At 48.4% G+C, this 27,925-nt stretch overlaps 10 protein-coding genes across 10 annotated transcripts; 5 read left to right on the plus strand and 5 right to left on the minus strand.

Annotated features, from left to right (window-relative positions):
• Positions 1–4,833: 4,833 nt before the first annotated feature.
• Positions 4,834–6,676, plus strand: LHYA1_G001632 (Beta-hexosaminidase; the record flags this gene model as incomplete). Its single annotated transcript, XM_031146612.1, has 2 exons — positions 4,834–6,207; positions 6,257–6,676. Coding segments are annotated over 2 exons (1,794 nt in total), but the record flags the coding sequence as incomplete, so codon positions are not given.
• Positions 6,677–7,342: 666 nt separating this feature from the next.
• CYP52A1 (Cytochrome P450) lies at positions 7,343–9,182 on the plus strand (the record flags this gene model as incomplete). The annotated part of the gene is made up of 4 exons (XM_031146613.1): positions 7,343–7,502; positions 7,553–8,117; positions 8,200–8,575; positions 8,703–9,182. The coding sequence occupies 4 exons, from the start codon at positions 7,343–7,345 to the stop codon at positions 9,180–9,182; spliced, it is 1,581 nt and encodes a 526-aa protein (XP_031007752.1).
• Positions 9,183–9,672: 490 nt separating this feature from the next.
• LHYA1_G001634 (Aromatic amino acid aminotransferase) lies at positions 9,673–11,488 on the minus strand (the record flags this gene model as incomplete). The annotated part of the gene is made up of 3 exons (XM_031146614.1): positions 9,673–9,963; positions 10,027–11,259; positions 11,324–11,488. The coding sequence occupies 3 exons, from the start codon at positions 11,486–11,488 to the stop codon at positions 9,673–9,675; spliced, it is 1,689 nt and encodes a 562-aa protein (XP_031007753.1).
• Positions 11,489–12,083: 595 nt separating this feature from the next.
• On the minus strand, positions 12,084–13,677 carry gatA1 (Glutamyl-tRNA(Gln) amidotransferase subunit A; the record flags this gene model as incomplete). The annotated part of the gene is made up of 6 exons (XM_031146615.1): positions 12,084–12,275; positions 12,332–12,543; positions 12,599–12,962; positions 13,012–13,089; positions 13,141–13,370; positions 13,425–13,677. 6 exons carry the CDS (start codon positions 13,675–13,677, stop codon positions 12,084–12,086), a joined length of 1,329 nt encoding a protein of 442 aa, XP_031007754.1.
• An 863-nt stretch (positions 13,678–14,540) lies between these two features.
• On the minus strand, positions 14,541–15,586 carry LHYA1_G001636 (uncharacterized protein; the record flags this gene model as incomplete). Its single annotated transcript, XM_031146616.1, has 2 exons — positions 14,541–15,428; positions 15,476–15,586. 2 exons carry the CDS (start codon positions 15,584–15,586, stop codon positions 14,541–14,543), a joined length of 999 nt encoding a protein of 332 aa, XP_031007755.1.
• Positions 15,587–16,578: 992 nt separating this feature from the next.
• On the plus strand, positions 16,579–18,211 carry rnc1_1 (RNA-binding protein rnc1; the record flags this gene model as incomplete). Its single annotated transcript, XM_031146617.1, has 3 exons — positions 16,579–17,115; positions 17,165–18,041; positions 18,141–18,211. The coding sequence occupies 3 exons, from the start codon at positions 16,579–16,581 to the stop codon at positions 18,209–18,211; spliced, it is 1,485 nt and encodes a 494-aa protein (XP_031007756.1).
• Positions 18,212–18,525: 314 nt separating this feature from the next.
• Positions 18,526–19,412, plus strand: LHYA1_G001638 (uncharacterized protein; the record flags this gene model as incomplete). The annotated part of the gene is made up of 3 exons (XM_031146618.1): positions 18,526–18,712; positions 18,810–19,097; positions 19,162–19,412. The coding sequence occupies 3 exons, from the start codon at positions 18,526–18,528 to the stop codon at positions 19,410–19,412; spliced, it is 726 nt and encodes a 241-aa protein (XP_031007757.1).
• A 442-nt stretch (positions 19,413–19,854) lies between these two features.
• Positions 19,855–22,077, minus strand: SRC1 (Inner nuclear membrane protein; the record flags this gene model as incomplete). The annotated part of the gene is made up of 2 exons (XM_031146619.1): positions 19,855–20,449; positions 20,606–22,077. 2 exons carry the CDS (start codon positions 22,075–22,077, stop codon positions 19,855–19,857), a joined length of 2,067 nt encoding a protein of 688 aa, XP_031007758.1.
• Positions 22,078–23,525: 1,448 nt separating this feature from the next.
• LHYA1_G001640 (uncharacterized protein) lies at positions 23,526–25,650 on the plus strand (the record flags this gene model as incomplete). Its single annotated transcript, XM_031146620.1, has 2 exons — positions 23,526–23,877; positions 23,945–25,650. 2 exons carry the CDS (start codon positions 23,526–23,528, stop codon positions 25,648–25,650), a joined length of 2,058 nt encoding a protein of 685 aa, XP_031007696.1.
• A 1,217-nt stretch (positions 25,651–26,867) lies between these two features.
• hsp16 (Heat shock protein) lies at positions 26,868–27,824 on the minus strand (the record flags this gene model as incomplete). Its single annotated transcript, XM_031146621.1, has 1 exon — positions 26,868–27,824. One exon carries the CDS (start codon positions 27,822–27,824, stop codon positions 26,868–26,870), a length of 957 nt encoding a protein of 318 aa, XP_031007695.1.
• Between the last annotated feature and the right edge of the window lie 101 nt (positions 27,825–27,925).

Consider the following 27,925-nt stretch of genomic DNA (forward strand, 5'->3'; position numbering starts at 1 on the left):
ACGCTTGCATTCCCCATTCTGTGCACCAATGATCGATCGAGCTTCTTGCGTAACAGCTCACTTGCCAGCTGTAAATCTCGGTGCATCATAATACGTGCTTTCTTCTGATTAAGCTGCACTAGGCCGTTCACAACGGAGCCATAAGTGCCTTCGAGATGCCACACAGCCGGAAGCAAGCTCTTTATGCTGAGGTTGTAGACGTCCCCGGCATAGATACCATGCAGTACTGCGGAGACAAGATTGTCCGATACACTCGATGTCTCGAACCTCCTGTTGAAAAAGGACCCTACAGACTCGTCTTCGAGCATCTGCCGACGGGGGTGGATGAGTTCGGTGGCAAAACTTCGAATAATATCTTGGAAAACGGGCTCACTGAAGATTCTCCAGCACATATCAAAAATACCCTGTCCAGGGCCAGGCATTTTTACCAAGTGGTCTGGATAGTAGACGAATCGATTCAGGGCGGAAGCCGCGGTTTTCGGTGTAATAAGAAGCTCATTTTCAAGACCTAGGTCTTGTATCTGCAAGAAACACTTAGCATAAAGTCTCTAATGAAGCATCTGCAGAAGTATCATACCAATTCCAACGTAGTAAGACCAGCACATCCAAACGCGTTCCCGGGCCTCAATGTCCTCGGACCTTGTTCAAAATACACCTTACCCTCCTCACCCCCAAGCTCAGTAGTCCTCAGCCAGCCTCCCACCCTATCACTCGCCTCATAAAGCGTAATCTTCGCATGCGGCAGCTCTCTCGCCAGATAATGGGCACTGGCAAGCCCCGTGATACCGCCGCCTAGAACGGCAATTCTCGTAACATCATCATCCTTATTGTCCGTCTGGTTGTTCGTAGCTAGGTCCGAAATGTGGGCTCGCGTTGTGGCACTCGAAGGAGTAGCATGGGTTTGGGTCTCATTTCCCATGCGGCGGCTCTGCGTATTATAGCATCTTCGCTGTTCCTCGAGGATCGTTCGGTTCCTACGACGTGGATGTGAGAGGATGCGAGATCTTCGGATTGATCTCGAGAAATGGGGATTGGCTGAGATTTGGCACCGGGGAGTGATGAAACATTGCTTGAGGAGAGTTACCACTGCATGCTCGGGCAATTGAGGATGCATCGAGTCAAAGGCAATATGTTTCGTGTGGTAAGAGGGAACAGCATGTTTTATTTTGAAGTCACTGGTGCATTTGCCTCGCCTCGCCAAGCCTGACATGTATAATAAATGAGCTAATAGTCGGACCTTCTATGAAGCAACATGTGTCAAAATGATTTGAGCGTTCTGTATGAGCATAGTCATGCATCACAATTTATTCAAGACATTTTATGTGGTTGAAGCTACCTCAGAGGTCTTTTGCTCTGAGGTGCTGAGAAAACAAAGTCCATTCTACCAGAGCTCTTCCAGCGTAGCTGCCAGAATTATTATCATACGCTCCTTCGACCAACGCCAAGCAACCCTCCCTAGTTATTATACATATTTTAGACCTTTCGTATAGCTGACCCATCCATGCAAATCATCTCTCCTCCTATGTAATCACCTCCGCGGTGCCCGACTCCTCCTGACTATGCATCTCTTGAGAAGTCCCAGGCTTAATAAGCTCTTCCTCCCCATTCTCGTCAATAAACTTCCTCTCACTAACGTGATCCTTTGCTCCATTCGCAACCCAGACCTTGTCTTCGAATTTCCCTCTCTTCTGACCCTCCTCGTGTTTATATACACAAGCAGCATTCAGACAGGGGTTGAACTTGCACGCAACCTTAGAGTGGGTGAACTTGCAATCAGGAGTTGTGCAGTCAGCACCGTTGCGGCACAATGGCATTGTAGGATGCCTGAAGGGACATCGAGCATTTGTGCAGTTCGGGAAGTATTTACAGTCCATCTCGGTTTGATGTGCAATCTTCTGAGCTGGAGATGGATGTCGACCGGTACACTTCCTGTTCTTGCAAGCGGCACCGAAGGTACAAGCATCGCTGACATCAATAGCTGCGCCTGGCGGGGCTGCTGGCGACTGATGTGCAAATTTACAGTCTTTATTCGTGCAAGAAAGATTGTACTTGCAGGTAGCGTCTGCCGAGGGAGGTTCTCTCTGCTCTTGGGACATCTCGACATCCATAGAAGACGTCGGCGTCTCACTATGAGATTGGTTTTGGTGGGAATTCTGATGCTCTCCAAACTTTCCCCTCTCCCCCTGAATCCATTCTGCTGCGCGCGAGGGTTTGGTTGAATCCGATCAGCTAGTGATCTCCGGGGTTGGGGCTGGTGCCCAAATCCGTTCGCCACTCCATTTCCCATTGGCATCCCAGCCATATACTGCATCTGTTGTTGAAGATTCGCAAGCATCTCAATCGTGGCCTGAGGTGACATGTTGTTGAAGTTATTCATCATCGGGTTTTGCGCCATATGAGGGCCAGCCATACTGGCATTCCGGCCACCATTCATGTTCATACTTCCTCGTCCACCTCGGTTCTGCGTCTGTTGTTGTCGGGGCCCGGTGGGGGGAACTCGGGTATGGGAATTGATACGTTCGTTCCCACTGTGAGATCGTACTTTGTGAAGTACGGAATCGCTCGATCTGTCCATTGCCTTTGCAAGATGGCCAAGCATGCGCCTGTCTCTAGGACGAGAAACTCCATCTCGCATTGACTTGGGACCCGTAGGTCTGTGGTACGTTAGTGGAGGGGGTCTTGGAGGGAGACTGAGATCTGGAGAGAAATCCACTAGTGGGATGGCATACACATTAGCTTGTCCAACGTCTGAGACATCACCCATATCCGCATCCTGCTCTCCATTTACGGGCCCTGCTTGAGCCACGTTGGAATCTGTTCCAGAAGGTCCTCCATTCCCGCCGTTCAGTTGTGAGTTGAGGAGGTCGACCTGGTCAAAGAGCCATCGCGAGAAATTTCTTGCATCTGGGTTGTCGGGTTCGAGATTGAGAAGGTCGCCTGATAACTCAGCGGCGATTTGTTCCTGGGTTTTACCGTTCACCAGCATGAGGATGATATATTCCGACAAGTCGTTTTCGGTACCACCAGTACTCCATCCCACGTCTACCAGCTTCGGTTGGATTACACTGTTGAGCGCTTGAGCCAGAGGCGTATCTAGAACAACTTCGACGGACATCTTTGCGGTCGAGGGGTGGTTATGTGGGGTGTGAAGGCGAAAAGATTGGGAGTTATGTCGATGCCACGACAAGGGTGGGAAGTCGGGAGGCCGGCACAGAAAGGTTGCGCGCTGGCTTTGCTATCGCAGAGCTGAAAGATAGGTCTTTCTGTGTGATGGTGAACTTTGACGCGTCGGGGTGGTTGAAGGGTGCGGTGGTGGAGGGATTCTTTGATGCTGAAGAAGCAGTCCTTCAAAGGCAAGTGTGAGGCTAAACTAAATCTGAAAGAGTTAGTTATCACGTGCCCAGATCAGGTAGATGACAAAAGTGTCTGCCTGGCTTGATTCATATTCCAGAAGGCACCAAGGCCGTAATGAAATGTGCCGAACATGTGCCGAGTACAGTACCGGACCGGTCGGGTGCTAAGGGTACGAAAAAATAAGCCCATTTTTTGCACAGTCCACCTTGGCCAAAGGTTAATATTTCCTTCTGAAAAGTTTATGAAATAAAAGATCATGGCTCTGTTTAATATATATACTCTTAATTTACTTAAAATTCTAAATTATTGCTCATAGAAAGGTGATATTAGGTGGTGGATTTAAAATGCCAAAATGTGCCTATTTTATCGTACCCTTAGAGCGGGAGGGGTCGTTAACCTTCAACTACTGCAGCTGTGAAGTAACAAACATCAAGGGGGTCACGGTCACGGTCATGGTCACGATTACAGTACGAAGGTACTGTACGATCACAGATGTGGTGTGGCTGCGGTTCTATTCCCGTCTGTCCTAGTCCTGCAGATGGTCTTCCATTATGGTCCTGTGCTGTCCTGGCATGCCCTGGTTGGTTTTGCAAAAAGCTGAGGTCCTGAGGTTCGTCAATCCATACATATCTCATCTTAGACGATCCTCTCAGGGGTCAAGCACAAGTTGGGAGGGAACATGTCAAACAAGAATCAAGGGAGCCTTATCCTAGCGACACATCTGCAGCCAAGAAGCAACTCATCTAAAGCAGTAATCACACTCACAGCCATCTTCAGAAATAACTCGCCGCAGTTTGCGTACAAACAAACACCAACACAACCACAATCACCCATACCATCCTCCCCACTCTTAAATACCTAAATACCGTACTATAGATACATGCATGTATGTATCTCTCGGAACCTGGTAACGTTGCTCGAGCAGGACGAGATTGCAGCAGAGTTCCCCGCCAAGGCCAGTGACGATTCTTGCTCGAATGGGCATGTCGATTCCGACAGGACCCCTTCCCATGCGTATAATCTCCCCGTGATCCGCCCATTGGTCTACGACTCAGCCTCCGCTACTGATCTCATCCCGGCAAGGCTGTCATTCACTCATCAACCCCGGGATGGCTGTCATTCACCCCTCCACCCTTCATCAAACTCTATTCCTCCTTAGGCTCTCCTCTGCTCTCTCTCTCTCTCTCTCTCTCTCTCCTTTGTACGACAGTTCGACATTCACTCTCCGTTGGAACTCTATTTCTCTCTCTCTTATTAGTTAGTCGGCTTGCCTGGCCTTGCTTATCCGCTGTACCGGTATATGTGAATGCGAGAGTGAATATATAGTCCCCCGGTTGATCCTTTCATCTTTCCGAGCCACCGCTCTGTTCTTTTTTTTTCTACCAACCTCAACCTCGCTGTCCTCAGCACACATTCCTTCTTTTACTTCTTCACTTGATGTCGCTGCCTTTTTAAATATCATACACCATAGCATCCAGCATAATGTGGTCCTCAATCTCTTTAATTGTCCTCTTTGCTTGTCAAGTCTTCGCCTTATGGCCTGCGCCCCAGTCCATTTCTACCGGTAGCTCTGTTTTGTGGATTGAGAAGGATGTTCAGATCACCTATAATGGTGGAAGCGTACGCTCGATTCCTATTCATAATGATTTGTTGACCATTAAAACTGAACTCGTGGTGGATGAACAGACTTCCTATGCATACGGCAAGCATACCCCTTCCAGCAAAGCTTTCGTCCTCGATGGTGTCAAGCGCGCCTTGGACGTTCTATTCACCAAGAACCTGGTCCCTTGGAAACTTGTTGCTCGCAATGAACTCTCTGGTTTCGAGCCTACCGCCAATGCAGACGCTTCCACCATCAAGACAATACTCATCACGCAAACCGGCCCCGACAACTCAAGTACCTTCAAGCCCTTAGCTGGTCAAGTCGATGAGTCTTACAACATTTCCATTGCCACCGATGGTACCACGAGCATTACTGCAGTATCCTACGTCGGTATTCTTCATGCCCTAGAATCATTCATCCAGCTGTTTTACAAGGAATCGTCCAGCGATGGTGTCTATACTAATCTGGCTCCTATCGAGATCTCCGACGCGCCAAAGTTTCAACATCGTGCCTTGAACATGGACGTATCTCGAAACTGGTACGAGGTGAAGGATATCAAGAGAACCATTGACACTATTTCATGGAACAAATTCAATATCCTCCATCTCCACATGACGGATGCTCAATCATGGCCGATAGAGATCCCTTCAATTCCCGAGCTGGCAGCAAAAGGCGCTTATCAGACTGGGTTGAGTTATAGCCCTCAAGACATCGAAGACATCCAAAAATATGCAATCTCACGTGGTGTGGAAGTCATCATGGAATTCGATATGCCTGGCCACACATCGTCAATCGGTTACTCCCACCCTGAACTTATCGCTGCCTTTGATGCCAAACCTTGGGGCACGTATTGCGCCGAACCTCCTTGCGGGTCCTTGAAGCTGAACTCCCCAGCGGTTTTCGATTTCTTGGAAAAGCTCTTCGACGACGTCTTGCCAAGAGTCTCTCCTTATTCTTCATACTTCCATACCGGAGGAGATGAAGTCAACGTCAACACTTTTCTTCTGGATGACACAGTTAATTCTAATGATACTGCAATCTTGCAACCACTAGTTCAGAAAATGGTTGATCGCAACCACGATCAAATACGCAAGGCCGGTCTTACACCTATGGTATGGGAGGAGATGCTCCTGCAGTGGAATATCACACTTGGGTCGGATGTAGTTGTTCAAGCATGGCAGACCGATGAAGCTGTTTCTCAGACCACCGCAAAGGGCCATAAGGTTGTGGGAGGAAACTACAACCTCTGGGTAAGTAGATTGATAACCAAGTTCTTGTCATGTGCTTACATAAATTTAGTACCTTGATTGTGGAAAAGGCCAATGGTTGAACTTCGATAATGGGGCATCATTCCAGCAATTCTACCCATTCGCCGACTACTGCTCGCCAACGAAGAACTGGCGTCTTGTATACGCTTATGATCCCCTCGCTGGTGTCCCAGCAAATGAGACGCACTTGGTTTTGGGTGCTGAGGTTCACATCTGGTCTGAACAGACAGACCCAGTTAATCTTGATACCACAATCTGGCCGAGAGCCAGTGCTGCAGGTGAGGTGCTTTGGTCCGGAAGACAAGATGCCAGTGGACAAAACAGGAGTCAGATCACCGCTGCTCCGAGGTTGGCGGAGATGAGGGAGCGCATGTTGGCTAGAGGGATCCAACTTGGGCCAGTTCAGATGGTATTCTGTACCCAAAACAACGCCACAGAGTGTGCTCTATAATTTGAGCTTAGGGGGAGTCAAGTATACCGAATAGTATAAACAAAATGTAATTCGTGAATCACGGAATTTATGGAAAGTACCCAAAGGCGGACAATTCCCAGGCCCGTGGTAGTAGATTACATGGAGTGAACTTTTGGCTTGAATGTGCGACTTGTAGTTCGAGCAGTACTCCATACAGCGGGAAGTGACTGAAGTACAAATCCGCACCATCTTTGATTCGCTACTCGTACTCCGGAGCAGAAGCTATTTCATCATGTGCAACAAGGATGCTCGGTTTACGGAGCAGCCCTTCTCTCCGCACTTTACCCCACACATATGTCTGCACTAGCAACTGGCCGAGCTTTCACATGCCCCTCCCATCCCTTCGACATCAAATATATACAGCCGTCAACATTTGATTGGCGGGTGCTTAAGCATTTAGGGATCCTCTAGTCCGAATACTGCAAGGCTTCTACTGTACCAGAGCATTCATGCTTAAAAGACCCCCTTGGGCGCGCAAACTCCCGCCTTAAAGATCCCGACAAGATTCAATTTTCGACCGAGCTGGTATGAAAACGGACGTTAGCCAGGTACAAATACAATGACCCATGCCCTCCGTCTAGAGCGGGGCTTGAAGCTATAGTTCTGAATACTCTCCTGAACTCTATGGATACTTGACCGGCAATCATGATTGAAGAAATACTCGAGCGCTTGTCTCTCAAGAGCATTGCTGTTGCTTTCATCAGCGCCTTCGCTCTATTAGGAATAACTAAATGGCTCAACAACGAAAGAAAGATCCGCGCTTTAGGCGGGCATACTCGAAGACAACCAACATGGTTTCCATTCGGTGACTACCACTTCATCTCCGACACACACAGCACGTACTGACACACCTAGATGCCGAAATCATCGTTCGTGCTGTCTATGCCACCACGCACTACAAGGACGTTGAGTGTTGGACCCGTTGGTTCACGACGCCGAAAGGCATGGACTACACCTTCGAAGCGTCACCCTTTGGACGGCGCATGATATTGACTGCTGAGCCCGAGAACATCAAAGCGATACTCGCTTCGCAATTTACGGCGTATGGGAAAGGGGAGCCGTTTCATCGGGAATGGAAGGCATTTCTGGGCGATTCTATCTTTACCACTGATCAAGAACAGTGGCATAACTCGAGACAGTTGCTCCGCCCTCAGTTTATCAAGGACCGAGTCAGTGATCTGGATGTCTTTGAAGAGCATGTTCAGATCCTGATGGAACACATGACGAAAGCTGGGCGTTATTGGGATGGAAGACAGGGGAAGGAGTTTGATCTTAGTGACTTGTTCTTCAGGTATACTTTAGATGCAGCAACACACTTCTTGTTGGGTAGGAGTGCGGGGAGTTTGGAGAATCCAGAACTAGAATTTGCAGATGCGTTTGCAGAGATCCAGAGGATACAGAACTTCCTCGCCAGAGCTGGGTCCGCCATCCCATCCTCCCTTTCACACCCCTTCCTCCACTTCCACTTCCATACCTACTTGGCCATTACTAACGCGCACCAGACCCCCCAAAAAGTTCTTCCCCCGAACGACCTTCAACAAAAAACTCAAGATCCTAAACGAATTCGTCAACCCATTCATCGATGACACGCTCCGTCTCACTCCAGAAGAACTAGCTACCAAGACCAAGTCCGAAGAAGGCTATACCTTCCTGCATGCCCTCGCCGGCTTCACGCGTGACAGACAAGTCCTGCGCGACCAGCTCGTCGCCGTCCTGCTAGCCGGCCGCGACACCACAGCATCGACCCTGTCATGGATATTCTACGAACTAGCCAAACACCCTGAGATATACCAGAAGCTGCGGAAGCAGATTATAGATCGGGTGGGGCTGCATCGAGCACCGACGTATGATGACTTGAAGAGTATGAAGTATTTACAGGTAGGTAGTTTCTTTTCTTTTCTGCTTTATTACTTCAAAGTCACTTCAAATATGCATGCATGTATATATGTATGGACAATATATGTATCGTCTACTTGGAATACATCCTAATACCCCACCCCCACAGAACGTCATGCACGAAACCCTCCGCCTCTACCCCGTCGTCCCCTTCAACCTCCGCCTCGCGCTCCACGACACCACTCTCCCCCTAGGCGGCGGTCCCGACGGCCTCTCCCCGCTGGGGATCCTCAAAGACGACATCGTAACCTACTCAACGCTCATCATGCAACGGCGACCGGACCTAACCCCCAACGCGCTCTCCTTCTCCCCCGAGCGCTGGGACACGTGGCAGCCGAAGCCGTGGACCTATATCCCGTTCAACGGCGGACCGCGCATCTGCATCGGCCAGCAGTTTGCGCTGACGGAGATGGGGTATACGGTTGTGAGGTTGCTGCAGAGGTTCAGCGCACTGGAGAGTCGGATGGGGCCGGTGGATGGGGGCAGCCCGTGTTTGAAGGCTGAGATTGTGTTGCAGCCGGGCCAGGGAGTGCTGGTTTCGTTTGTGGAGGGAGAGGGGAAGGGGGAAGAAGGGGGGGATAGTGGATGAGTGATGCGTGGGGAGGGAGGGATTGGTTGAGTTGGGATGTGAAAGATTTATGAATATATGGTAAATACGTGTATAGGAATCAAATAAGAATACGACAATTATGTAGTATTCAAGTAAAATTACCTTTTATAAATTACTCCTGACTCGCCAATCTTGTTTTGCCCCTGAGCTAGAGTAGCGAAAGTCTCTCTCATTCTAATAATACATTTCATTTAAAATTGAAGCAGAAAGAGGAGCATAAGCACTTTCGTATCGATCCATGCACTTTAGATATAGTCCAGTATATTTAACACCACGCTTCTTTCTTCATTCGTCATTACGCAACAACCCACCCATTGCATCGAAGCCGTCTGTCTAATCTACCATGGTTCTGTCTGCGTACATACATATATACCCATCCATGAAGTAACTTTCTCTACGTGCTAGGAGCTAATCCTAAATGCACCCCCAACTCCCCCCTCAACCTCCCAATTCATTTCCAATCAAGTTATCAAGCCCCGTTACCATTCCGCACCTTCCCATCAACCAACCCAAAACTCTCTCTAATAGCCTTTCCAAACCGCTCAATAGCCTCCGTCATCTTCTCCTCGGTCGCCGCCGCGAACGTAGCGCGGAAGAACATGTCCTGCGGTACGAAGCCGTCGCGCTCAGCTGTGAACCAGGAACCGCGGGAGATGAGAACACCCCTTTCCACGGCAGCGAGGAAGATTTTTTCTTCCAGGTCCAGGAGCGGCGTTGTGGCGTAGGAGGGGTGTAGGTGATGGGCGATTTTGAGCCAGAGCTTTTGCTTGTTAGTTCGCTGCCTGGAAATAAAAGATAAAGCGGGGTGGAAGAGGGGACGTACAAACATGCCAGCAGCAGGTGGATTCCAGCTCACAATCTCCTTGGGCAAGAACTTCTCACACGCAGCTAGAATCGCATCTCTGCGTCTCGTGTATTCTAATCTGAGGCTGATTAACCATTGTAAGTAGCCGCTATGGCCCCAGCTCTCGTCTAGCATCTTATACAAGACTAGTTGGGAGATTCCGCTGGGGTTCTGGTTCGAGCACTCGTTGTGTCTGACGAAGCGCTCGACGATTTGCGCCGAGGCTGTGATCCAGCCTACGCGTGTACCGGGCGCGATGACTTTGGAGAATGAGTCCATGCGCATCACGCGGCCGTCGACGTCCATGCTCAGGTAAGTGGGGATGAGAGCTTTGAGGAAAGCTTCGTTGTTCTCTGGTGGGGGAACAGGGGCGGCGTTGGGCCCGGTGTACGGCTGCATTTGCAGGAAGTAGTATGGCTCGTCTTCGAGGATGTAGATGTCGTGTTTCTGGGCAACTTTGTAGATCGCCTTTCGTCTCTCTGTGCTCTGTGTTGCACCAGTGGGGTTCTGACCGGATGGAACTGTGTACAGAACACGGGGTTTCCGCGCTCCTCGTTCTTGGACATTCCAGTTACTGAGTATCTCATCCATACTCTCAGCTATTAAGCCTTGATCATCCATTTTCACGCCGGCGAATTTAATGCCTAGTGGTAGAGCGGTCTCGACGGCAGACGCGAACGTGTACTCCTCGGAGAGTACATAGTCGCCGCGCTCACAGAATATCCGATACGTCTGATCAAGCGCAGAAGTACTTCCGACCGTGAGCGCACAATGCCAATCCGCGTACGGCGGATCACACACAATCTCCGTATGTTCGGTCACGAAACGGATCATCTGCGCACTTCCCGTACCGAGACCATAGTTCAGGGCAATGGAGAGGTCATATGCGCTACGCCCCTCGGCGACATCGTACTTGCCGGCCGTGAGTACCGTTCCCGATACCTTGGTTTCTTGCTCGGAGAAGTGAGGCGGTGAGGGGACTTTGATGGCCAGCTCTTCGATGGGGAAGTTCTCGGCGCATGGGAGACCTCCACCAAGGGATATGAGACCGGGGTTCCTAAGGTACTGGGCGGCGCCTTTCAGGGAGGATGGTTGGCGGGCTTTGCTTTCAATGGTAAGGTAGTCTGCGTGTGGGTGGTCAGCATGTATAGAAGGTGGGGTTTGTGTGACAGACTTACGATCCCATCTTTTCGCATTTGGCTTTCCAGAGGTCTGTGAAAGTTAGCATAGTGTCTATGAAGAGGAGGGAAGAAGAGGGAAGGGAAGAGAGAATGACTTGGCTTTTAAAATGGTCGCTAGATGTAAAGGCTGCAGTCCCTGCTACCAACTTCCCAGCCTTTGTGCGTCTCGCAGATACACCGTTGATAGTCAAGGGATTTGGAAGTACAATGGCTTGTGTGTCGGTGACACCTTCAATGTCAATTGCAGTGGGAGGAGCCATGACTGAGATTGATTTGTAGGAGAGAGATGAGGATGTAAAAGGAAAAAGAAGTTTCACTTATGATGTCCCGCTGTTGGTATAATGTTTCGTGAAGGGCGTCGATTTTTCGTAAAGGGCGTCGATTTTTGGACATAGACCAACGAGAAAGCGGTCAAGAGGACGGATGAATAGGGGAATGTTACACGGTATTATAAGCTTTAGCGGGGAGGCTCAAAACTCGTGCAACCAAGGACGTGGAGGTTTGTAGTCATACCCACGTACTGTAGTAGGTAACATAACGTACTAGTTTTGCTTTTTGGCTATCTCTTTGCTTGACTATCGTCAGAAAGCAAGCGTTATCGGAAAGCCGTTGCTAAGCGCCAAGCGAGGGGTAATAAGGGTCAGGTGACGATGTGCAGATGTGCCCTTTTCTGTTACGCAATCAACTCCCACTCTTCGACTTTGTTCTTGTTGCTAATCAGGATAGAACCTTATGATCTATTAATAATTGAGAAGGTTTGAAAATGAGAAAATAAGAAATGTCCTAAAACAAAAATTGGGACAGTATGGACAAAGAACATACAAATTAGTTGAATTGATATTACTAAATATCTATCTAAAACAACATGTGCTTAAAACCACCCTCCTTTCCAAATAATTCTCCAATAGCCTTCCCCGCATGTAAAACATGCAAGTCATGATATCTGGCACCAACAAGCGTCAAACCAATCGGCAAGCCATTCTCACTAGCAAATCCGGGGATATTCAGGCAAGGAACGTGAAGAATGGTCCACATCGAACAAAAGGACTAGTAAGCATCAGTCAAACTCCAAGTTACGTGGATGAAGGTTTGATCAAACTTACAGCGTCACCGGTACTTTCAATGCCAACGGGGGCTTCGTCGACAACACTAGGAGTGAAAATTGCATCGTATTTACCTGCAATCTCGTCCCATACAGGTCGAAGCCGCGCACAGCCATCGTAACTCTCGAGCTGTGATTTCCGGCTTAGACCCGTAGAGTTCTCCACGTGACCCTGTATCGAGTGATGCAGTTTGTCCTTTGCTAAAAGATAGTCTGCCGATTGTCATCAGCTATAATGCGCAAACCATACTCAGAAATTATTACTCACTCCCCAAGAAAGATGTTCGGCCCTCCCCGGAAAGAACATTAGCGTGCCACTGCTTAATTTTATCAAAATCTCCCGGAAGGTCAATCTCCTCAACAGTGGCACCTTGCTTCCTTAATAGATCTTGAGCTTTCTCCCATGCAGCCTTGGTACCAGGCCCAGCCTTGCCCCATACGTGAGTTTTACAAAAGGCAATCTTCGAACCCTTAATCGAGAAAGGTGTGGAGGGGACCGGATCGTCGTCTGCTAGTTGGAAGACTTTGGAAAGAAGTTCCAAGTCTTCCACAGATCTCGCGTAGAGACCAAGAGTATCACAGGTCATGGAGTATTGCGCTAGGCCTTCGCGGGAGATAGCACCCCATGTTGGCTGTTAAATTTGTCAGTGTGAGGGATATAGAAGAGGAGGGAGTCTTTACTTTGAGGGCGTAGATGCCGTTGAAAGATCCAGGTCTAATGGTACTTCCTCCAGTTTGGGTACCTAGTGCAATAGGTACCTGGAAATGTCAGCCCGTAATTTGCTCTGGAAGTATCGAAAGGTTTAATACCTGGTAGTCACCAACAGCTGCCCCTGATCCGGAAGATGATCCACCGGGAGTTCTCTCTGGATCATGAGGATTCGTGGATGGTCCACCATTGACTGTAGATGCGAATTCAGTGGTAGTGGTCTTCCCAAAAATCAGAGCTCCAGCAGCACGAAGAGTAATGATTGGTGCTGCATCCACAAGACTAGGCCCTTCACCCTTGTAGATGGGAGAATTGTGGCAAGTAGGCATATCTAGACATCCCACGTGATCAACAATGGGACTCGAGAACGGGAAATAGAGCTTACCTTTTGTGAGGATTACATCTTTGACTCCAATTGCAATACCATGTAATGGACCTCTTTTCTCTGCTGGAATCTGGTCTAGTTTTTTTGCTTGAGCAAGCACGAAGTCAGGGTCTAGATATGCCCATGCTTTGACAACATTATCGCGAGCATTGACACGAGCGAGGAGGGACTTGGCATAGTCTTCAACTGTAATATCACCTTTCTGCATTAAAGCAAGAGCTTGGCTCGCTGTCAAGCGGTAGGATTCAGCCATTGTTAGGTTATTGTTCTTGCAAAATATCAAGTCAACTAAATGATTAATAAATTGGGACTGAAAAAATATATTGGAAACGTGTTCACTTGCACGTAGCGATTGAATTTTGAAAGGGTGAGGAATGAGTATTGTTTGGCATGCCTAAACGTAAATACTCGTTGGAGAGTCCAAGAGTGGGTTACAGGGGTAGCTTCCGAAATACCGGGCGCTGGTGGGCGTCTTGAACCTTATCTTCGGAGCAGCGAGATGATAAAAGGAAGAGTTCCGTGGTCGGCCATTCCAGGCCCTCCCTACTCGGCTGGAATGTTTGACGTCTGTGTTTGAACAATGCACCTGAGTTCTCACTGAGGCCGTCTGTGATCTCCAGGTAGGTAGTCTTGAGAAGTCACATGGTAGATTCTGTGAGTAACTTCGTAGTGTGGAGGAAGTAGTGCCGTCTACTTGCGGTTATGGGTAGCTGGCATTTTCGCGCGATGTGAAGGGAGCAGTGCCGTCTATTTGGGGGTTGCGGGGGGAGCTGGTAGCGGAGACGACAGAGTCCCTTTACCATGTTAGTAATCTCAATCAAGGTCCCCGGATTGTCTTCATCGCTGGATTGTCTGCATTGAAGGGAGTAGGCCGAGGTTGAATATCAGTAGAGCAGGAGCCGGGAGACTTGTTTAAGATGTGACAGCGAATTCCTTCTTGCGGCGTAAAGGAGGAATCGCGGTTTAGGTCCTTGAAAAAGGAGACGCCTTTGGCTTATCAGTTCCCGACAATCTCGTAGGTATCTGGTAAAGGCTGGACTAATGACTCTGCCTTGCGGTCTTGTGCACTGGAGGAATGTAAAGGTGTAGAGAGATTGAGACAATAGATTTGAAAGCTCAATCATCGAAATCGCCCCCAAAATCTACCAAGCGAAGCTTCCTAGCATCCCTAGGATGAAATTGAGCAACCTTTGACCTCACTAGGAATCTTGCTGCTGCAGTTTCACTTCGAAGTTCCACATAAGCCCCCGGCCCGGTCCCACCTGCTTCGACTAAGCTGTTGAGAAGCTCCTCTGTCAGCTCCCGCATTTCTGTCGCAGCCGCTCGTTTCTCATCCCAAGGCTCCTTAGACCGTCTGTCTTCTTCTGGTCTTGCACCCCATATCTCGTCGATACGGCGCTGCCGTTTAGCATCATCTGGATTGGCCGTTGCTTTTTTTGCCTTTCCCTGAGTACTGAATCCAGCTTCGAGCATAACTTCGTCAACGTCCAGTAATTCCCCCACGATAGGTCCCCCGAGCTCTTCAGCGGCAAGCATTGGGGCAAGATGCTCGTCTATGAACCTGTTAAAGGCTTTGACCAGTTTCCCAGTCTCGCTATCATAATAAGTTTTCTTCTTCTTTAATTCGCGTATCATCTCTTTTGCGACCTGACCAGGTGACTTTTGGGTTCGGTCATCTATCTCTGCTTGAAGTGAAGAAATTCGGCTGGTAAGATCTGCCTCAATAAGATTTGCATCACTGAGATCAGCATGCTCTTTCTCGAGCCGCTTCTGGGTCTCCTTGAGCTCGGTGTCGGTTTCAGTCGTGCATTCTTGACTTTCCTTGACACATTGGTGCGTGGCGCGCAGAGCTAAAAGAGCTGGTAAAGGAGAGTCTACAGGCGGAAGCCATGGCTCTTGAGGTATGAGAGTCTTGAAAGCAGCTTCGAGCGCTTGTAGCTGGAGTAAATGAGACTTAGGGTCAGAGGAAGGTTCAGTTTCGATGGAAGCTGTAGATATTCGAAGCTAATGAGAGTTAGTCTGGTTGTAGATTGGTGACTTGCGAATATAACCTTTTCTAATGCAGCTTCCTGCTCTTTGACTCTTCCTTGTAGTGTTTTCAAAGTCCGATCCAGACGCGCCGTGTAAGAGGTGGCTGTTTGTGACATTTGAGAGTTCTCCATGACTGCCTAGGTAACTGCTTCCAATTTCTGTTAGAAATTCGGGAGAATCCAATTCAGAAGAAAGTCGGAAACGTTTCAATCAACGAATTGTTTTTCTCTCTTTGGGATTATTAATGATACGCCGGTTTCTTTCCTCGGACGACGCGCAGTAACACTACCTACCTACCTAGCGCGTTTTCAAAATTCGTCGCTGCCTGTATTCTGAGGCTCAAATCCTTGTTGAGCTTTTTCGCTTGCTTGCAGATCCGCCTTAGCTTTTGGAATCTGCATTGAGCTCCAGTGTCTGGATTCCTACAAATCAAATCAATATCGCGACAGAGTTGAGCATTGTCGGTCTCCCTTCTACCATCTCTTCTTTTGATTTCAATATCTCCAGATATAACCTCCATCTTGATAGTCCGTCCAGCCATCGCCAAGCCATTGACAGACAGCATTGACGACGGGCACCGACAGGGCAGGAACGACCAACGCAACTCCCCTTCAACTTTATTGACCTTTCCCTCTACACCCTTCTCCCCTTCCCTTCCCGACACAAAAGAGAAACACATCCAGCAAACAGGGTAGATACAACATCCAACGCAACTGAATATTTCGGTCATTGAAGGACCTAAAGGTTTGAGGATAGGATAGGTCTCTAATACTGCTTTTCTCCCCAGCCAGAGAGCCAGTTCGCGTCATTCGTCACTTTCGCCTCAACTCATCCATCCACCTCCCTCATACCTTACCCAAGCCCGAATTCTCTTCTCAAGACAAAGTCTTTACAACACCCTCTACCTCCCTGCTCCCCTACTCACGACACCATTCTCTTCTCAACAACCCTCCCCGTTCGTGCTAGCACAAGCTCAATCCCTTCCGATCACCAGCACCAGCACGTTTTCCTTCGAAGACCCCCCTGGTGTACATAAAACGATCAATCCATACTTCTTTCCGACCTCCTTCCCGACCACTTCTCCAAACTTGAGTGAAGAGATTAACCCTAGCAAGAAAGCATCATGTCTGCCTCACCATCAGCAGCAGCTCCGAATCAATCGACCAAACGACGTCTCGAAGATCCCTCTTCTCCTTCTCGGGACGATCAGCCTGAAGCCAAGCGACCAGCACTCGATAACATTGTCAAAAGCGAGGATGATCTGGAACTAGTGGCAGCCCCTGAGACCTTAGAGCTACCCGTCGTCAGCTCTGATCCAGAAGGCAAGACAGAAGTTACCAATGGCACGAAAGCAGAGGTGAAGGACGAGCAAGGAGACACTGTCGTTCCAGATGCAGCTTCACATTCAATTGAAACATCGGTGACCTCTACGCGAGACGACACCAATAGAGGATCAAGCCTTCCACACGACGAGAGTGGTTGGATTCACATTCGTTCTGTTATCACAAGTGCCGAGGCCGCGACTGTTATTGGAAAGGGGGGAGAGAATGTTTCACAAATCAGAAAGGCGTCTGGTGCGAAGTGCACAGTCAGTGATTATCAGAAGGGCGCAGTGGAGAGAATTTTGACTGTTAGCGGTGTTGTTGATGCAGTAGCAAAGGTTCGTCAACTCGTTACATTTGCCAAACTTCCAAGCTAACTCCAAACAGGCATTTGGCTTAATTATTCGCACACTGAATAACGAACCACTGGACGTAACTTCTGGGCCTCAGTCGAAGACATACCCGCTTCGACTTCTCATCCCTCATATCCTCATTGGATCAATCATCGGCAAAGGCGGAGTCAGGATCCGCGAGATCCAAGAAGCTTCTGGTGCTCGACTCAACGCTTCTGACGCTTGCCTCCCTCTTTCTACTGAACGTTCATTGGTAGTCCTCGGTGTTGCTGATGCCGTTCACATTGCCACCTATTACGTAGGGAGCACCCTCTTTGAGCAGCTATCAGAGAGATTCGGTGGCCCTGCCGCATCTGCTTATGCTTCTCGGAGTGGCGGTCCTGCTGGTGTCGTTCCTGGAGGCATGCAGGTTGTCCCGTACGTGCCTCAGCCTGCCGGAGGAAACTATGGTCACCCAGAAAATCATCGTCGCCCTGATCGTGGTAATCATAACACCCCTGGGCCAGCCTATGGTCAAGCTTATCCCCAAGGTGGTCAGCCGGCTCAGCAACCTCAAGTCCCAATGCATTATGGCGGCTCTCCTGCAGTTGGAGCAGGGTATGGAGGCGTTGGACCACAGCAACCTCACCAAGCTGGTCAGGCAGGCCCTGCATCTCACGCCGGACCGCCTGCTCAGCCAATGCAAGGCTTGGTACCTGGCCAACCACTGACTCAACAAATCTTCATTCCAAACGACATGGTGGGCGCTATCATTGGCAAGGGTGGAGCTAAGATCAATGAGATCAGACAGCTAAGCGGCAGTGTTATTAAAATCAACGAGCCACAAGACAACAGCAACGAACGTCTGGTCACGATTACGGGTACCCAGGAGTGCAATCAAATGGCATTATATATGCTGTACTCGAGACTTGGTTAGTTGCTTCTAATTCGTATTCATCTGACAGTCACTAACCAATTTCACAGAAAGCGAAAAGCACCGTATCTAAGGGAATTTGTATTATGAACTATAGTTCTGCAATTGACGACTGAAATTGGGTTTTACGGCGCATCATGGGCAATCCAAAACTGGGGGGAGCGTTAATTGCTTTGGCAACCTTAATTATTACATATCACGGAGGAGGAGAGAAAGTGAGCTATGTGTGCACTCTGAACCAAAAAAAAATGCATTTTCTCTGCTTGAGCAATTAATATGAAGTTGGCACGTGATTTGTCTCCGAAATCAACCCCGCGTTGACCCCACCTGACTCCGTACTCCGCAAGATATCAACATAAAAGAAATGCCCTCCTACAAGTATTAACATCTCATAGTTCCACGTCCTACAATTCCTCAGTTGGCTTGACATCCTGCACTTCAATTAGCACCCTTCCAACCTTTCACCCCAGAAATCAAATACAATGCCTTCCCCTGTGACAGAATGCGCCACTATAACTCTCAAACCGGGCATCGACCTCGGAACCAGTGGTACGGACTCAGCCCAAGCCTGGAATGAAACGCTTGCTACTGTAGCCAAGCAAGCCGGGTACCAGCGCTCGTACTGGGGCCGTCAATTAGAGAACCCGAATATTGTTGTTTGGCTCATTGGTAGTTTCCTTCCCCTTTCCTACCACAACTTCCATGTAGAGCACAAGTAAGAGTGTTTATAAACAAAAACAACACATTTTAACCATTCAAACAACAGACTGGGAATCCCTCGCCGCGCACCAGACCTTCATGGCCTCCCCATCCTACCAACCTTTCGCTGCCCGCTTGCTGCCTCTGACAGAAAACGTACATCTGCATCATTTCACGCCCTCCGTGTTCCCTCCGGGGATTATCGCGAGTGCGCCGGTGATTGAGTTTGCGACGTTCTATGATACGAAGCCGGTGTTTGTGGGGAATGTGAGGAAGTTTGAGGGGGTGCTGGATCAGGCTAAGGCGAAAGGGGATGTGGATGTGGATGAGTATTTGGGTGGGGTTTGGGGGGAAGGTGTGTTTTTCTTTCTTTCTTTCTTTCTTTCTTTGGATTTGGACAAGGCTGGGTTGCGTTGTAGACGTCAGAAGTAGAAGGAGTGAAGAGAAAGAAGGACTAAGTGCTGACTTACTCCCACCAGTAATTGAAGATATAGCAAAAAACGGCGCATCAGAAGGCAAAGGAAGGGCAATCCGGTTATGTCTAGGCTGGACGAGTAAAGAAGCGCATATGAAGTTCCGGGAAACGCAGTTATTCAAAGATAACATTGCGCTTCTGCGGGAGGGCGTTGGGAGTGCGGAGGTGCACCATGTGGCTTTTAAGACTGTTTGAAATTTGAAGAGAGATGCTGTGCTGTATTGGTAGAAGCCAGTCTGGAGATGGGTATGGAGATGGAGAAAGCGGTTGCGAGCTATGTTTGTACTAGAATAGAATTTCAGATCTCTGCTCTTCCTCATATATAGATCGATAAATCGTATGGAGGCAAGGCGCGACCTGGAATGGTTGTAACTTGGCACTTACTGGCAGTCAAACCCCTTTTGACATTGTCCACGCCGTCTAGCACATCATACAGTGAGGTTGATAAATAGCTTGGGTTTTTGTGAATATACTAAGTTTTATTTGTACCAAGGAGCTACCGAGGTATCTAAATAGGTATCATCCGGTATGCCGTCCTACCCAAAACCCATCCAAGTGTGCCTACTTATAAACAAACACACATACATAAACATTGAAAGCCGTATGAAAACGTATACTGTAATAGAAGAAATATCAACTAGTAAATTGGCCGTCCCTCCTGCCACTTCGCCTGTACTACTTCAGGTCCTCCATCGCTGCCACTAACAGGACTGCTCCTGTCACCAAAAGCGCCCCACGACACACGTCCAGATTTCCGTCGTTTCTCCAAGCCGTCAATCTCGCCTACAGCGCCGATCCACTCCCACACTCTGCTGATTTCACCACTCCTACTTTCACGTTGCGAGGCGCGAACGTTCGCATTCATTTCGACTACTTTCTTCACTTTATTCCACAACGCCTCTCTCTTCCTAAGACTATGCTGATCCCGAAGGACATCATCCCTCAGCTGTCCAATACTGATCCAACCTTCAGGATAATCCTCTTTATCCTGAACATGGAATGTAGCTTGGGTAGCTAATCGATCAAGTGTCAATGACACTAGATGCGGAACAGCAGCATTGTCGGCTGCACGAGAGGTAAAGAGATGGCGGATGTAAAATATGACAAGGGCAAGGATAGCTACACTAGCAATTTTGAGGCGATGTCTTGCCAGTGTGAGTCGGAAGGATCGTTTGAGGGCGCAGGTGAAGGGGAGGCGGGCGAGAGAGGTGCTGCTGAGGAGGTTTCGGTTTCTATGGCAGGGATAACGAACCTGATTAGTGGTCTGTTGTCAGAATAAATGTATGTGGGTAATTTGGAATGCTAAAAAATAGGAGTTGAAAAATAAAGCTTGCAATCTTCAATAAGATAGAATGAAATGAGTTTGAAGAAACAATATTTCGACTTACCCATCAGCGCCGCTCACAACCTCTTCTCTACCCTTAATCTCTCCAATAGCACCAGCCCACAACTCTTCGAATTCGTCCTCGCCCATCCCCTTTCTTCGCTTTTTGCTGACTTCTTTCTTCAACTCCTCAGCGTCGATCTCGACAGTAGGCTCAGGACTTCCAGCCTCATCGGTCAAGTCACCACACTCCCACTTGGCGCGTCTGTCTCTCAGCTCATTAATCGCTTTATCAGCGACAGCCTTGACTCTGCGGACTTTCTCTCCATCCGGTTCGCAAGTAGGTGGAAGTGGTACTAGTCCTCCAATTGACAAAGGATGGGGTTTGAGAACAAAGTCTGCTTCACACTCAGTATCTAGATTTGAGCGGCAATAAGCATGCTGTGGGCAAGCTTCGCATTCTGGCTCTGCCATGACTCTGACCCAGTCAGGGACGTCCATATTCCTGGGTATAACTTCATATGCGTTCCTGCCAACGCCACAATAACCCACAGCAACCTTTTCTTGACGATACCAGGTAGCATAACCACCGAGCAGAGTCAAAAGAGCTACCCATATTGGCCCTTTCTTGTTGAATTTTCGACCTTCCTGCTTCTTTGGCCTCCGTGGACCAAGGGCATCAATTCCATTGACTGAACGTTCACGCACCAGTTCCAGCTGTTCTTCGGGAGTAAATTCCTCGCTGGCTTCAACGCCGTTTTCGTCAACGTCTTTCAGGCCATTGAGCTCGCTAACTGGGATTTCGAAAGTGGCGGAAGTAGGCGGGTGGAATCCATCTTCGATCTTAGGCTCAACAGATGTTTTCCTTCTTGATATAGAGCTGCTCTTTCGATTGCTGGAACTGAGACCCAAGCTCTTTCTCTTTCGCTCTCCACTTACATTCCTAGACTCGGATGGAGGGGAGCTGCCACTTTGAAAAGGGTTGTCGTACGTGAAGGCACTCTCCCGCCGATTGGTAACGGGCAAGTCATCGTCCTCAACCTTCACTCTCGTAGCTGGCGCTGGAGTTGGGGCTTCGCTTTTCAGTGACTTCCGGATCGACTTTTTAATTCCACCAGGATCTGTCTCGGTATCAGAAACCCTCGCATGCTTGCTGCTCGCCCTCGGAGTCCTCTTCGTCGGGCTTCTCAAACCCGGCATATCGGACTCGCTCTCCTCAGCCCTGACCTTTGCAGACGGCTTTCTTGTTCTCGTCCGCGGAGTTGGAGGCGGCGGCATTGACTCTTCCTCGTCCGTTTCGTCCCGATCTGCGTTCGTGATGCCCTTGCTTGTCCTCCTCGCGCGCGCTCTAGCCGCTAGTATTTTGCGGCCTTGAGGCAAGACTTTGTCGGTGAAGATCTGTACGAGTTGAGCCTTCTTTGCGCTGGAGGGATATTCGATGCCGTAGGAGACGAGGATCGATCGCAGGCGTGGAACTGTGAGGCTCGCGGGGTCGAAACCCGTTTGCAAATAATCAAGACTTTCGGTGTCCGACATGGTGGCTTTGTCTAGTGCGACAACTTGTCTCAATGACAAGAAAAGCTTCGCACAAAGAAAGGTATCAGGTTGCGCGCGATGATAGAGTAGCTATGGAAGCCAGATCGTCTGGTTCTACGAGGGACAATATACTCTGTAGAAGGCAGTAGCTCTCCTGATGCGGGCGCAAAGGACGTGTTTTGGTAAACAGCGACTTCTTATCAACACCAAGCAAAACAAAGGCCCTTAAGCACGCGCAAAAGGGTGGCGAGAGTTCTTTGAGAGAATGGGGAAGGTAACGATGGCGGGCGAAAGGTTGAAGAAGTCAAAAGGCAACTGCGGTGTGGTGGTGGAAATACCTAGATAGCCAAGGCAAATATTGGTAACTTGCTAGCTGGGTTGTTACGGGCAACAGCAAAAAGCTCAGGTGAGCTTTTGATAGGTGCGGGGCGGGGCTAGGCGGTGGCGAATGTGATTTTTACGCCACATACGGCAAGCCATAGCAGACCCCCGTTTTCTTCCACAGTCTTGGATGGCGATTTCTATTAGAACAGGTTGTACAGTAACGTCCGTCCCTGTGTCCCGAGACGCACCCTGTCACGAGACGAATCTGTAGTTTTGTAATCATAAATTTTTTCTTAGTAATTCTATGAGGTTTATATTAATACTTTACTTTCTTTAACTATTTCTCTTTAAGGAGACCACCTTGCAAACAAGAAAAAGAGTGCGGTTCATTATGCTATTGATCGTTCCAATCACGCCGCCGATCCCGCTTCCGCTATACCCCCCTGTTCAATCGCGACCATTTAAGTCTTTTCAAAATTTGGAGCAATTGAGGAAGCTCCTATCACGAAATGATATAGTTTCAAATTTTGAGGACACTCAGAGAGGAAGTGATGCAGTCCGGGAGTTACGCCGGTACGATAAGAAGGTCCACACGTCTTATTGCTTTTCAATGTACTTTAGCCGAGATAAAATTTACTACGTTCACCACCGGAACTTTTACTTAGCAACGACTCGCAGGCCTTGTCACGTGGCGTCAGAACAGGTTTCTCGACATTCCATCGAAGCACGCTGGCGGCTGGGCACTGGATCGCCCGTCACTCAGTCATCTCCATCTACATCGCCATCGCTATCATGGGATAATATGAACAGAGCCAGTCAAATCCTAGCGCAAGCCTGACCTCCTGGCGTTCCAAGATCATACCGTGCTCGTGTAGATCATGGCAACGTCCTTTATTCTATACTCCATCATTGTGCTCGTGGATGACTCTTGATGGAAGACAAGGCGCGAAGCCAACAGTACCTCAAACCATATGAAGAAGACGTTGTTATCAAATATTTGCTCCAAATCTCTGACCTTGGACAGCCAATTCGAATAAAGTTTATCTCTGCCCCCTCCTCGATCACAGTATCCCTTGCAATTCTAAACGTAAATCAAGGTCATATCAATTGATTGCACTCAAAACATGGGCGACCACAACTTGACTCGCCCCCAATATGAGGCTCTCACAAAGGCATTCGAACCACTTTGTCCGGGATGCTTGGACATGGACCCATCAATATTCGACTGGAGAGCAGTGAGATGGGCAACATCTTATCCAAATCTTGATCCGCGGAAGATCATTACTGGGGCCGATAACCAGTGTTCGTCATGCATGATCATAAAGGCAGCATTTGAAAGTGTTGGACTCGATTTACACATAATGCATGATACGCAACATCTTTCGCTCCACCACAAGGAAGAACAAGGCAGCCTGTTTGCGTTAGCTGTACTTGGGGAAAGACGCGTCGTCGTCGTCGAGCTGTACACCGTTCCTAGTGAGTCCCCTCATAAACAAACACACTCTCTAGGAAGCTGTATAGCTTACCGCTTTTTTGCGCATAGGCAACCCATTTTCACCATGGACCATAATTACTTGCAAAACACAGACGTCGGGGGACACGGCCTCAGAAGTTAGTTCTCACCTTATTCAGCAGTGGATCAACAACTGCAAAACTAGCCACAAACTATGCTCTAATCAAAACAGCGTAGCACTACCTACTCGAGTTCTTGATCTTGGAACATCAAACGACTCTATCAGGCTGCTTGAAACTGGTGGCATGTCCGGAACCTACATCTGCCTCAGTCACTGCTGGGGGCAATCATCAACCATCTTGTGTACTAGAGGAACGTATAACAGCTATCAGAACAATATTCCGTGGGCTACTCTGCCGCTTCTGTTTCAAAATGCTATAGAGATCTGCCGCATGCTTGGATTCCAATATTTATGGATTGACAAACTTTGTATAATCCAACACGACGAAAATGACTGGGCAAGAGAAGGATCGAGAATGGCGCAAACCTTTGAAGGTTCATTCCTCACAATCGCGGCAGCTATTTCAAAAGACGATACGGAATCGTTGTTTTTCGAAGATAAAAGGCATTCTCCCAGCTTGGAAAGCTATGCCGGTCGAACAAAAGATGGGTCATCGTATACCATCTACTCTAGGATACCTTTTGATTACCATCCGGCCGATAATAGTAACTGTAAACCTAATCGTGAAAAGTATCCACTTCTGACACGGGCTTGGGTTTATCAAGAGAGGTTACTAGCACCGCGCACGTTATATTTTGGGGAAGAGCTAAGCTGGAGATGTAGAGAAGCATCGGCCTGTGAGTGTTCGGGAGGCAACCACCGCATAGAACATAAACACTGGCTGTCCGTTCTACCAGGCCATTCAATTGAGAACCTTCATTTGCAATGGCAGAACATGGTTGAAGAGTTCACAAAACTCCAGCTGAGTTTCGAAGAAGATCGTTTGCCAGCCTTCTCTGGGCTCGCACAGCAGTACCAACCACGTCTAGAGAGTGAATACTTGGCTGGTCTATGGAGAGAGAATCTGGTAGCTCACCTGATGTGGTTTGCTTATCCCGATTATGGCATTGAGGCAGAATCATACTCTACAAACAGGCCAAGCAAGTGGCGTGCCCCTTCTTGGTCTTGGGCATCAGTTGAGGGCCCGATATTGTTTTCAAAAGATTACCATATTTCTGAAGCAGAACCATGTGCAGAGAATGTCACCTGTTTAGCTGAGATCACGGATGTCACGTCTTTGGTTGAAATTATCTCTGCCGAGTGTTCGGTATCTTCCTTTGACCCGATGGGTATAGTCACAATGGGGCGATTAGTCGTCAAGGGCAGCGGTCGGCCAGCTTGCTTAAAGCACAGAGAGAGTTGTGATGGATCTGATACACGGCACTTCACAGTCAAGCATACAGGCATGAGCTCTATTTACATCCGTTCGAATTTCTCTGTTGATGGGCATGAAGCCAACGTGGATTATGACCTTATTAAACATGGATTAATGAAGTCGAATTCTGACATGAGCGTATATTGCTTATGTCTAGCCGGTATGTCTTTCACACAGCGTACATTCCTTCTAGGTCAGGGAGATTATAGTTTACGCCCAGTTTACAGGACATGGAGCCTCTTGCTACACGATGTGGGTGGTAAAGATTTCGAGCGGATAGGGTTTCTAGTATCTGACCATAATGACAATGGCTATCACTTTCGGAACAGCTTGCATCAATGTACGATCACAATTATATAATAGATAATCTAGGTTGATGATGTAAGTCCCTATTTCGTTTTAATTAGACATTGAGCAGGACTAAAAAATTTCATGCAGCCTTTATTTCGAGTTATTAGGCTCCGCTGCTGCCTCACTTCAATCGATTCTAGGGAATTTCGGGGCACGTAGTGCGTTTGTATATTTGCAGAGCGCAGCAATGGGAGGATATGGGGTTGCTACGGTCAATGGGTGCTACGGTCAATGGGCTAGTACAGGCATGTGCTATGGTTTCCAGGGGGGTTATCACAGCGTATTCGCGCCTAAAACGCCGCACTGCGGTGCAGGAGTAGAAACGAGTTTCGGGTCGGGTCTGTTATATACAGCGATTACAGGTTAGCTACTTTATGCTACCGTTATAGTATAATACAGTACGATATCATGGTCGTTGAATGTCCTCTTTATTATCCAAATAGCTTTGCAAGTTTACTGATAAATGTGGATCGGAGATTGTCGGGAAGCGGGAATTCTCGGGGATAATACATGCAGCTATTAAGATTTACCGAGATTTACTATAGCCACGACGATAGTTGATCAGGAACGTTGATCGCTTAATGTGAAGTACTAATCCATGTGGCGATATTGGATAATACCGTGCTTCTTAATCGCCACGAGGCTAATTATTATTTTGCAGGATTGTAAGTAGGGCTCAGAAACTCGGATCAAACTGTGTAATAAGTTTATGAGGCGCAAAGAGCTCGTGGTGGTGCTATAGGTCGAGGAGTTATATTGTACTACGAATCTATATGCTCTGCAATTAGGCGCGACGGCGACGACGCGATTATGTTTTTCATAGTAGCTAAGGTTGGGACTATTCAAATGTGGTCACACAATATGACTGACCGAAGAGTATATCAATCTATTTAATAGTTTTACAAATTTGGAATTTATTGGATTCAATGTACCGATAATTTGTCTCGTCACGGGGTGCGTCTCGGGACGCAGGGAAGCACGTAACTAGCAGTTCTTTGACATTCTTGTTTGATCACATTTGATCACATTTTCACATTTACAGTAGTCCTTCAGAACAAGAGCAGATGTTTTATATTTTGCCATATGGCAATATTTTTGGTATTTGTTTTAACCGTTTAGGTCATTTTATAATGCCACCAAAGATGATAGGTATCTCGAAAGAAATAAGAAATCCAACACCAACGCCATTTCAACGCTTCTAGATAAGGAGCCCATAGTTCCACCACTTAGTTAATGTCAACTTTCTTAACCTCGGTCCATTCCTTCTCAACTTTAGGAACTGTGACGACCAAAACTCCATCCTCGAGTTTAGCAGAGATGCCATCTGCGTCAATCTCCTCCTTGTCCTCATTTCCTCCTGGTGGAAGCTTGACAGTGCGTTCGAAAACCCCCACTCTTCTCTCACTCGTAGCCAGTGTCTTCAAGAATTCCTCATCACCGTGTCTGTAAACAACACCAGCGATGTTCAAAACGCCTTTATCCTCGTCCCAATTAACCCCCACGTCCTCCTTCTTCGCGCCTGGAAGCGACACATGCAAGACATATTGTTTCTCGGTAGAGAAGACATCAATGGGTGGACTAAAGTTCTTGTCGTCGTCGGTATCTTCAGTGACAGGTGTCTCGCCTGATCGTTGTGCTCCAGCCCCAGCCCCAGCTTGCTCGGCGTAAGTGCGGAATGCCTGTGCCAATGGATGGGCAGACAGCGACTCAAACAAACCACTCAAGTCAAAGTCACCTGGTGGTCCTGGAGGTGGTCCTGGGGGAGGTGGTCCTCTGTGTCCTCGCCATCCACCCCATCCACCCCTGTGTCCTCCTCGGCCACGACAACCGGGGCCTCTTGGTCCATGATGACCATGTTCCTCATGGTCATGGTGCTCTGGGCCTGGTGAGCCGTCTCGTGATTCGTGACCGTGAGGAGATCTCTCGTGGGAACCATCGCGACGATGGCCACGGCCACCTCTTCTGCCTCGACCCCTTGGGCCTGCTCCAAATCCTCCTCGTCCCCAGCCAGATCCATCGAAGGGGAATCCTGCTCCGTGAGGTGGACCATGAGGATGGTGTCCTGGTGGAGGGCCAAAGAATGGGAAGTTCTCGGCAGGATGGTCAACACCTGCTCCATTCTGATGATCAAAAGATCTGACAAAGTCCCAAAAGGGAGCTTGTTGATAGTTGTTGTATGCCATGATTGTGTATATAAGGTATTGTTGTTTGGGAGAGTGTATTCTGCTTATTGGAAGAAGAAATGATATGAATTAAGAATGACAGGAATGAGCAGGAAATCAGG

Source organism: Lachnellula hyalina, assembly GCF_007821495.1.
Source record: "Lachnellula hyalina strain CBS 185.66 chromosome Unknown contig00024, whole genome shotgun sequence".
In the NCBI taxonomy this organism is placed as follows: Eukaryota; Fungi; Ascomycota; class Leotiomycetes; order Helotiales; family Lachnaceae; genus Lachnellula; species Lachnellula hyalina.